Source organism: Buteo buteo, chromosome 13 (genome assembly GCF_964188355.1).
Source record: "Buteo buteo chromosome 13, bButBut1.hap1.1, whole genome shotgun sequence".
NCBI classification, from domain to species: domain Eukaryota; kingdom Metazoa; phylum Chordata; class Aves; order Accipitriformes; family Accipitridae; genus Buteo; species Buteo buteo.
The window spans coordinates 4934658-4945606 of NC_134183.1; the positions used below are offsets into that span (position 1 = coordinate 4934658).

The window sequence follows — 10949 nt, forward strand, 5'->3', positions numbered from 1 at the left end:
ATACGCTTCCAAGTGTTCTAGAGTTGTTTTTTTATGAAAATATGTAAGTTCAAGTGTAGAGTTTTCTTTTATTTTGCTTGAATCTAGGTCAAACATTTGCCTTTCCAATTCTGTTTATAGTCTTAAAAATAACAGCCTAAACAATATCAGCTGACTAGGATGAAGAAAACAGCACAGCACTTCGTGATAATCAACTCTTCTTTTTCCTCCTATATAAGTATTTTAGGTCATGCTGCATAAAACAACATGCTGAACATATTCTGAAAATTATTGGTTATTAATAATTTATGTTTGCACTGTGGATACTAGCACTAAACAACCTTAAACCTAAAGTGCAGACCACTGGGGATGAAAGGCTGTGTTTTAGAACAGGCTTACAACAAAAGGTCTTCATATGATATTTCAGAGTCTGAACCTGATGGTCCACTGTTATCATCTAGCAAGTATTAGTCTCGACTAACTTGTGGTTTCAGACTAATATATAAAGACATGTATACAAAACAGTACTAGCAGTATAACTGACAAGTTTTACTGATTTGTAAAACAAATTTCTCTCTTCTGTTTGTTACAATTCCAACTGAAATTCAATATAAAGATGCTCACAATCTCTGATGTGTGCCATGTACTATAGGTTGCTATATTTAAGAGACCTGTATCTTTGAAATTTTCAGTTGAACATGCTGCAAACCTAACTGCCAAATCAAAGCACCTGTTATACCTGTACTTAAACTACTGTACACAGCCAGTTCAGAACACACCACTACCAAAGAAACTAAGGTAAATCAGGCACACATTCTGAAGAGAAATTCAACTGTGTATTCAAATGCACAAATACATTTCTAAATAAACTGAGTCTTGTAAAACTAGCCAAATACAAGCTTAATGATTTAACTCTTTCTGCATAGTACCATCTCCCTGAAGATTCCTCTCTAAAGAAGTCATACAGGATCTTTCTAGTCTGTATAGACAGAGCCAACCTGCACTATAAAACAACTGCATAAACTGTACTATAAATATATATGAGGTACTCAACTCTCAGGAAAGCTTTGTTAGTAGTACTACATTCTTAGTATAATTAAGTAATTTTACTAATAACACTTGGTAATTACTCTGTATTCTTTTCTTGTGAGGAACTTAAGCGCACTTTTACAAACTAACAAAACAGAACCTCCTTGCTGCTACTTACATCAGTAAGAAGCTGTATCTTTGAAAGCCTAGCCACTTATTTGGGTACCTAAGTGTGAACTTAAGGACATAATTTTAAAAACACATGAAAAAGCACAGACCCATCGTAACTTTCGCATGCATGTAAGTACGTGCAGTTTAGTCAAGGTCATACAGTAAGTTAATGGCAAAAGCAGGGACCTGGACTCCCTGGCCCTGTCCTAGCAACAAATCCGCAACACCCGACTGATAACCGCCTGGAGCACATCTGGCCACTGATCTTCACACTCAGTAAATAAGATAGATTTAAGTTTGGTTTCCACACAAAAAAAAAAAAAAAAAAAAAAAAGTTCAAACGGGACGTGACCAAATACAGGGCAAGAATTTCACCCCGGTTTCACCTCCAGGGACGCCCAAGAAGCACGCCAACTCCGCAAACCGACTTGCACGCCGCCAGCTCGGTACCCACCGAAGGGACGGGAGATGCCGGCAGCTCCCGGCCGAGCGCGCCCACAGCCTCCCGGGCCCACCGGCGCGTCCCTCCCGCTGCTGTAATCAAGCACGGAGCGGTCACGGAGCACCAACCCCAACCTCTGCCACCCACGCAGGGCCGGGACTCCCCTTCTCGCCCGGACGACCTGGGCCGGGCTCACCGCCCCTCGGCGAAGGAGCCCGGGCAGGGATAAGGGACCCCCCCCCCCCGGCCCCGCAGCACCAGGGCGATCTGACAGCCGGCGGCATGGCGACAGCAGCTCTCCCTCACCCCAGCGGCCCCCGCCCTGCCCCACAACCTCGGCCCCCGCCCTGCCCCGGGGCCGACCCGGCCCTTCCCGCACTCACGTTCTCCCACCAGCAGGATCCTCACGTCCTTCTTCATGGCCCCGCTCCCTGGCCCCGGCGCGGGGCGCCTCACATGGGGCTCGGCGGGAGAAGCGGAGCCGCTGCGGCCTGGGATCCCCTCACGCCGCGAACCCCCCCCCCCCTTTACCCCGCACCGCCTCCTCCCCGCCGCGAAGCGGGCGGCGTACGGCGGCTCGCGAAGGACAGACTTGGGGAGAGGCGGCCCGCGCGCCTGCGTGCGGCTGCGCGGGGCGCTCGAGGCCGCGCGCCACCCTGAGGCGATTTGCGCGGCCGCCCCTCTCAGAGCCCAGCGCCGGGTTAACGGGTCCCTGCCCCGCTGTGAGGGGGAGCGCTGCTCCGGGCTGCCCCGGGACGATAACTCGGTTTTCTGCCGTTAAGGAGCCACGACGCAGATCTCACGTACTGTAATGAAACGGTGCTGGCTGCAGTGGTGCAGAAGCGAGACAACGCACTCGCCTTTCCATTGTGTGGTAATTTATGATCCAAACCATAAAAAAGCGTATGTGGAAAGTTAGAGGTGCCCTGGGAGTTCATCATGCTGTTGCTGGTCTTCTCCAGAGGGACCAGGAAAGGACACCTCAGTCCTGACAAGAGGCAGTGGCGTTAGCTACGCATTACGCTGTTGGCAACACTGGGAGAGCGCTACCCCCCAGACTTGTAGAAGCTGATACACACACCTCTGGGATCTTACAAACGTGCATTTAGTCCAGAGTGCTTTCAGAGTGTTCAGTGACAGCAAAGGAGAGTAACCTTGAAGATTACCAGCAGTTCTGTCCATGACTTTAAAAGCCATGGAGCTCCATTTGGCTAAATGAGCTGTTTGAATCCCACATGCTTTATTCACATTAAACTTCTTATTTTGGTCATTCTGGAATGCCACTGTCTTCCTGAAAAAGCTTTTGCTTCTTGGGAACTCTGTTTTCAGTTTGTCTGCATGAAGCAGTGGTCCTCTCAGAAATTCAGCTGTCAGTAGGTTTTGCAGGATCTCAGCTCTGGCCCCATCACCCCTCACAGGCAACAGGGACCTCCCTACAGCTAGAAAGATGCAACAAACAATGGCCAAAACATTGCCTGTATGCTGGCAAGGAAACTCGTAGAACCTCTTGTTCCCTCAGGCAAGAAAAGATGGTCCTCTCCATGACACATTGCCTGTTCGCTGGCTCTTTAAAAGAGCAATAAAGTGACCGCATGATTTATTAGCTGGTACAAACACATTTGAAAACATCCTCTTCCAAAACCATCCCTGTGGTCACACCACCACCAGGAGTGACAACCCTTTGACCTAGGCAAGACTAAAACAAGATACGGTGCCAGTGAGATGATGTTCTTCTGGGACACCTCCCTGCAGTGTCAGGTCCTCAAATACAAAGCTTATTTCCTGTAGTTTAGTACCTACTCTAAAGAGAAAGGTTTTCATGCATGAGATCAGTAACATGCTTGCCCTCTGAGCGTTCCTTACTCAATCAGATATTTCTAAAGAAAGCTCACTTGACAGAATGTAATGACATCATCTGTTCTCCTGTAATTTTTTGGATCAATGTAGGAAAATGAGGTCCATGGGAAGGGCTTATCCCCAACCTCAGAGCTTCCTTGGTGCATTCCTTCCTAGGGATATCCTGGGACTATTTAAAACTGCTTAAGAAATCTACCTCACTCCCACACTGATGGTTACCACCTTTAGCATACACTGGAATTGCTTTAATGAAGAATGGCTAGATCAGAGCACAGCATGAAGAAAAGCAGAGCAGACAAACATTTCCACGAAAGCCTGGGTAGCTATATACTCCTTGGTGAATTCCTGAAGCTTGTATAGAAGTTCTGCAGTCATAGGCAAAATTGTCACTTTTCTGAACAGGCTTTATCTCCTGTTCGTATGATTTATAGTTAAAGATCCATTTCTTTCTAGACTATATAGCCAGAAAGCAGGGTAAAGAGGATTTGAGGTATTGATTTCAAAAGTATGCAAAAGCATTGCTTTGTCAGTGATAGAGTAAAATGACACAGTCTTCTTTTGTAGCTCCAGAAGAACTCCAACCTTCAATGGTTTATCCTCATGTAACAATGTCTCTTGATCTTTATGCCATGCTGACAGCTGCTTTTTGGAACCTAGCCATTCTACACACCAGGAATGCTCTGTTCTTCCTAATTTGTCCCTTTTACCAATTGTTCCATGAGCAACTCCAACAGCCCATCCATCACTGTCCTTGGTAATTACTTCCCAGTAGTGGCACCCAGTAGAGAAGCTCTGCGAACACATCACTTGGCTGATGCAGAATCTGTTGGGCAATGGTTCATAATCAGTTGGGTAGCTGGAAACCATTACTTTCCTGTTCTGGGCTGTGATTGCTAAGCGCTTATATACTCTTGTGAGATCAAAAGTCACATCATCTGCCCCTAGAAGAGAGAAAGGAAAATATTCTCACCTGTAGGCAACAAGAAGGCAGAACACCTCAGTATTTACTTGCATCCTAAATAACAGTGGATGTGCATCCCTACTCAAGAACAGAAGTGAAAACCTGTGATCATACAATAAACCTTAATCGAAGTTCAATCCTGTGAATCAGCAAGAATCCTCAACCAAACACTAACAACTGTACCCTGAGCGTACTGAAACATTTAACAGGCACAATTGTGTAAACATCCATGACAGACTCATGCACCCCAGTGGCAAGGTGAAGGTACTTGGCACCCTACAGCATGGATCTTATTCCTAACCACAATGTTAGTAAAAAATTACCCTTTTGCCAATAATAAATGGGATGCTTACTTTAATAAAACTTACACAGTCATCTGCTCACTGGGACATGTTCTTGCATATTTTATCAGCAAAAACATTTGTTTTGTGTTTTAAGCTACAGCTGTAGTACTGTGTGTTGACTGTAAAAATATTTCTGTAAAAACGATGCAGAATTCAGACAACAAATGGAGTCATTATGGCTTAACACAGTAAAGATTAGTAAGATGCAACAACTGCCCATACACCAACTTAGACCCTGCAGCCAGCACAAGCTACAACACAGCTTATATACCTCCATGGAACAGGTTTCTTATCCTTTTTATCTTGCATATGCAGTCAGGTATAGTATTGCATTATGCTGCAGTAACAGATTAATTCATGGTAACTTCATTGTGTTTCTATGCTTCAGGTAAAGAGCCAGATCTCCTGCTGATGTTTGTAAGTACAGTTTTCTTCAGCAAATCCACAGTCTCATAGTCACTTGAATATTGTTATTGAAGAGTCATGCTGGCTTGCATACTTACACTGAGAAAACTGGCTTGAAATCATTGGTTCTGGATTTTTAGCTGCAGACTCTGGAGATAATGAGCAGACACTCGTCTCCTGATGCAAGTCTGGAGGTTGCACTAAATAAGAAAAAAATCAAAGTGTTAAGGCACTTCTTCAAAATGTAAATAGGAAGTGTTTATGCTTCTAAAGGAAGCTAGTAGTTAAAGCACAAAACAGAGTTGCTTTTTTGATTGTATAAATTATCAAAGGATGTGTAGGCAAACATTTTTATCCAAAAATGTACGCCACTGCCCTAAGTGTGGTCAGAATGGAGCAGTCAGAAAAGTTGGATGGGTAAAGCAGTTGGATCTTTCTATGCAGATAAACCAGTTTCTGTCATAAAAGTGTTCATGGTGTTCTCTGTTTTTTTCCGAGTATCATGTGTTTCTTGTGTTACTTGCACACGCATTTCACAAGCACAAAGTAATTTTTTACGCTAATTGCTGACCAAAAAGCCTGACATTCAGCCCTACAGCTCTAAGGGCTCTTTCTAATTTTCTATGATATTGTAGCACATATTTACAAGACTCATTTGCAGACACTTCCTGATGTGGTTACATAATACACTGCCTTCATCATGAAAGACATCCTTAGAAGTTCTTGCCCCACACCTCTGCCCACTGATTCCTTGGTTTTGCTAGTAAAAATGATTGTGGAGCAAAGCTGTAAACTCAACTGCTGAAATGATCACGATAAGAAAAACCCTGAGATAAAAATATGATTAAGTATCTGGGGGTTTTGAGAACCAGTGGTTGAAAAAGGCAGGTAGTATTGGAAAGGGTGGGAAGGGGAGGATTGCCCCTCAGTGGCTGTGAGGCTTTAGGTGGGTCTTAAATCGCTCTCAAAAACACTCAGTCATCTTTCTACAGCAGACAGACAGTGCTAGGAGGAGGAGAACTCCATAGCAAAGGCCATACCAGATCTAAAACTTTGCTTTGATGCAGCTTTTGGTGGGAGGGAATTTTCTGTCTGTTCTTAGCAAAGACTTTCCTGTTATATTACTCTATATTTAGAAAAAAAATATTTAAATGGATTATATTTCATTCTCCATTACTGGCCTGCATGTCAGTCAGTTCTTTTCTTTTGGGCTCCCATGAAAAAAGTATAAAGTAATCATATTGTCTCCCAAACTGCATGGAGGTTTATAACAATCACACACATGCACACCTGTTTTCTCTGAAGTTTTTTGTTTCCAAAGTTACAGACCTACCTGTTTGTAAGAATGGTTCTTTCATACAGATCTTTACTGTGGGGTCAAAGTAGTGCTAAATTACAGCAGTCCAACCCACCCCCCGCCCCCGCCCCATGTAAGAGACTGAGTTGAAGGGGGTCACATGCAGGACCCTGCTAGATACAGTCCCTCTAAAAAAGAGATTTCAAAAAAAGGAAAACTCACCTGGTGGGAACTTCCAAGAATATTTCTCCAAAATTAAAATTTCCATCTTTCTCTTAAGATCTTCTACAGCACTTTTGACAACATTAAGCTTCTCATGAAGTGTAATTTGATTCCTTGTTGAAGGTAAGCCTTTGTAACTATGTCTCTCAGGTAAGTCACTCTAATAATGACATAAAAGAATGAAGGGCAAGATGTAAACAATAGCAGTTATTTCATCTAGCATATCAGATGATTTTATAAAGCCAGAGTGGAAAAATAGCAGTGATCTCGCTAAAATCTTACTCTCTGCATTGAGAGCTTCCTTTGTAGGATAGTTGTCTGAGAGAACTAATCTGAAATCTTACAGAAAACGTGAAAGGATAGTTTATTCTTAATAAAAAAAATAAAAGAATTTGTTTTCCCCAAGAAAACTAAGAATGGGACTGGTTTTTAATATATATTACAATTTCCTTAAGTATACACATGTATACACAAACTTTCTCTTTTTAAACTTTCTTCTTGTTCTAGAATGCAAACCAAAAGTTTTACAATGTATTAATATGGGATCTAGCATAAAATACTCACAAAAGGGTAAGCATCATTTGCCTAAATTTAGAAATTGTGGAAATCTACATCTGAGCTTGTTCTCTTAGTCTGCCTTTATAGTCTGTGGAAAGAAACAGGCCTTTTGAAGCCTTGATAATCTTGTTTGCAGGTAGGCGTCTCAAGTAGGCCAGATGACTCACGCTCTAAAAGTACCCGTTTCTCTTCATTGCCTGTAACGGGACTCTGGATCAGATATAAATACATGGTTACACGAGGTGAATTCCTATGTAGGCCCTGTGCCTTGGCCCTGGAAGTCCACTTTTGCCTCCTGGCATCATCACACCCAGTGAGCCCCACTCCAAATTCCTGCTAGCTAATTTGCATCATTGGAATTGTTGTTTTCAAAATCACAATGGGCTCTGCAGAACTGAAAGTGCTTTAACTGCCTCTTTTGAGAGCCCTTGACATATTTTCCCCAAGAAAGTTGTTAGAAAGTACTTAATAACTTTGTCAGTTCTTTAACTTGCATATATATGTGTATATACATATTCTGGAAAATAAAAAGATAATAAAGGATCTTATCTTAACCTTAGATTTGACTCAGGACCAGATTTAAGCAAAGCAGTCCCCACTTCACTCCAGCTCACCAACGTCCTTGGAACAAATCTAGCTCTGAATTGCATCCCCAGCCTGTGCCTTTTCTAACACTTTTCCCCTTTGAATTTCTCACTCCAAACTTTCCCTGGTAACAGCAATGTCTGTGGATTGGTATCATTGTCTCTAGTAAGAATAGTGCAGTGGGGACCTGGAAGTGCTCTGTACGTGTTCAGCTATCCAAGATGGTTAGCTTAAGAGTTTCTACTCATATGATGCCACTTCATTTCATCACTTACTGTTTCGGCTTGGATGTCTGTGAGCTTGTCCACTTCAACACAGAGCTGGTGAATAGTCTCTTCAATTTTCTGTTGAGCTGCTTTTTGCTCTTGTTCAATAAATGTCAGTGTGTTTCTCTCCTGTCTTTCAACATATTCCTTCATGCAACAGAAATCTTTAGTAATCTGGCTTTTGATCTGAGATGTATATTCCTGAAAGGCAGAAACCATGGAGCTCATTGTGTTGTTAGAAAAGATGTGTGGAATTTGAGAATCTATTGCCCTTTCCTAACATGCTCTTTGACTGACCCCTGCAGACCAGAAACAGCTACCTTTATTGAAAGGAGTAAAATATATTTGACGTTTGACAATATATCCTGCATTACCTGCAATGAGATTTTGGGCATGTTAAGGTTCTTGACTATTTTATCTTTGCTCGACAACTAACAAAGATCGATATTCCCTCTTTATGATTTGTATTTTGCATCTAAGAGTACCAGAAACATTCAGGCTACTGCTGGGTTAGACAGAAAAAGGCAACAATGCACAACTCCAGCAGCCTTTGTGCCAGCCAAGACAGGAGTTAGTACAGCTGGTGCCATAGTTCATTCTCATCAATAAAAACAGAGTTGTGACAGCAAAAGAAGGAAACAAAAAGGCAGATTCCTGCTCTGGAGTGGAAGGCTACACTGGAGTCAATCACATCTCCAGGTGGCAGCGGAAACAGAAGATAACTGCAGGTAATGAATGTACAATGTGTACCTTTGTTTTACTGAGATCTTCCCTCAAGAGATGGATGGTCTCTATAGTCATTTCTAGTTGCTTGGAGATGTCCCATAGCTCGTCCTCCTTTAAAGTAACACATTGGACCATTTATCTATATAACCCTCAAAGAAAGCATGACTAGGTTAAGCAGCAGGATAATAAAAATCCCTCCATCACTGACAATAGTTAAGCACTGGACTGGTTGAGAAGGGGTCTGGAAGACAATTCTGAGTGGGAATAGTCAGAATGAAGTCAACATGCAACAGTCATCAATTACATGTTCAAACATAATTGTGAGCTTCAGCTCTTTGGTCGACCACTGAGACTGAAGAAGACTTTTTGGGTACATATGTGTGAAAATAATGAAGGTCAACAGATTTTTCTCATATCCTCCAAGTCTGGGAGTTACTTTAAGCAGAGATCTAGATAATGAACCAGTCCCATTTTGTGCCATTCAGCTGGGTGGAGCTGTAGCACTGTATAATAATGTCATGTGTCCTTTCAGGAGTCTCCAACGCTATGTTGGTGCAATAAATAACACTCTGCACAAAGAACGCTTATTACTATTGTACATCAGCTGAATGTGTACAGCTATTAGTTCTTCTAATTCGGCTATGCAGTCCTCAATGTATCAGACACCACCAGTGAACCCCAAACACTGCTTTAGCTAAACCTATCTGCTCAACGTACACGGTATTGTCACGACAACGCTAATATTAGCATGGGAAATGCAAAGTATCCGGAGGGGGAGGGGGGGAGCGAAAAGAAAGATAAAGTTCACTCAGTCCTAGCCACGTCCCCACGTTCGTTTGTGACCCTGGTGAAGTATTTAGAATTGTGGCCAGAGTTGTCCCGGGAGAGGGATGCCGCGGGGGGGAGCCCCGGGCTGTCCCGGGAGAGGTGGGGTGCCGCGGGGGGGGAGCCCCGCGCTGCCTCCGGCCCTACCTGCTTCCCAGGTCGCCCCGCCGAGCTCCGGTCGTTGCAGGCAACAGCTCCGGAGGGTTTCGGTTCACCCCGTGTTTCCAGCCCTTCTTCCTTCACCTCCTGCAGGATTAAGCTCACCAAAGCGGCCAGCTCCCGGTTGGGCCGCAGGTCCTTCAGCTCGAAGCCCTCCCGGCAGAGCGGGCAGCCGGCGCGCTGCCTCCCCTTGCAGTACTCGACGATGCAGGGCCGGCAGAAGCTGTGGCTGCAACCCGTGAGCCGCACGGGCTCCGTGAAGTACTGCAGGCAGCAAACGCAGCTCAGGTCCACGGCGCCCAGGAGCCGCTTCAAGTCCACAGCGGCAGCCATGGCCCGGCACGGCCCGGCCCGGGGCGGGGCGGAGCGGAGCGGAGCGGCGCGGCGCGGCCGGCGGAGTTTCGTTTCCCCCGGGCGCCTCCTCCCGAGAGGCTCCTGCCGTGTGCCGGAAAGCCGGGAGAGCGCCGGGACGGGCGAAGACGGGGAGCCGGACGGCTCTCCTCCGATATACTTGCTCCGTGAGACCGCTGCGCTGTACCGGGATGGGGCCGGCTACCCGGCTGTGCCCCACCGCCGAGCCTGCGACCCGCTGCTCCCCGGGGGCGGCTCAGCCGGGGAGGTCCCCACGCCAGCCACAACGCTCAGTGCCGGCCCAGCTCTTCCTCTGCTGGCGACTTGGATCCGAGGATTTGGGTTGGCTGCAGAAATTAACTGTGACACGGAGCTCTCCATGACCTGGCCTTGATTTCTGGTAACTCTCCGAAAAAGTTGCTGTTATCTGCGTGATTTCATTTTCACAGGGAATTTCCCGGTTTTGTAACAAGTCATATCAGAATTGCTGACAGGGCTGGTCCGCTGACCCATCCGGGAGAGCAAGCAACACAGCACAGGGCAGCTTGCAGAGCCCCATCCGTGTGAAATCTAGGCAACTGGATGAACTGAACTCCTCTGAGGTCATCCTGGGTTACTCATTTCATCTCAAAATAACAATTAAAATATGTCAAACCGAACGAAGACTGACACTGTTCCTCATACAAGTCAGAAGGTGCTTTGCTATTGACTTCAAGGGCTGCAGGATTAGGTTGTTAAAAAGATTTGCTAAACCAGCATGTGAGCTAGAATG

General features: G+C 45.0%; 2 protein-coding genes across 7 annotated transcripts in view; both read right to left on the bottom strand.

Annotated features, from left to right (window-relative positions):
- RHOT1 (ras homolog family member T1) overlaps nucleotides 1–2153 on the bottom strand; it is a 28123-nt gene extending 25970 nt beyond the window's left edge. For all 6 annotated transcript variants that reach the window (XM_075044353.1, XM_075044357.1, XM_075044355.1 and 3 more), the window contains exon 1: nucleotides 2005–2153. In XM_075044353.1, the coding sequence (XP_074900454.1) occupies nucleotides 2005–2041 (37 nt within the window). In that variant the 5' untranslated portion in view covers nucleotides 2042–2153. The remainder of the gene's footprint in view (nucleotides 1–2004) is intronic.
- A 727-nt stretch (nucleotides 2154–2880) lies between these two features.
- Nucleotides 2881–10783, bottom strand: RNF135 (ring finger protein 135). The gene is made up of 6 exons (XM_075044359.1): nucleotides 9815–10783; nucleotides 8867–8953; nucleotides 8126–8317; nucleotides 6708–6867; nucleotides 5287–5388; nucleotides 2881–4419 (listed from the first exon to the last, which is right to left on the bottom strand). The coding sequence occupies exons 1-6, from the start codon at nucleotides 10157–10159 to the stop codon at nucleotides 3884–3886; spliced, it is 1422 nt and encodes a 473-aa protein (XP_074900460.1). The 5' UTR covers nucleotides 10160–10783; the 3' UTR covers nucleotides 2881–3883.
- Between the last annotated feature and the right edge of the window lie 166 nt (nucleotides 10784–10949).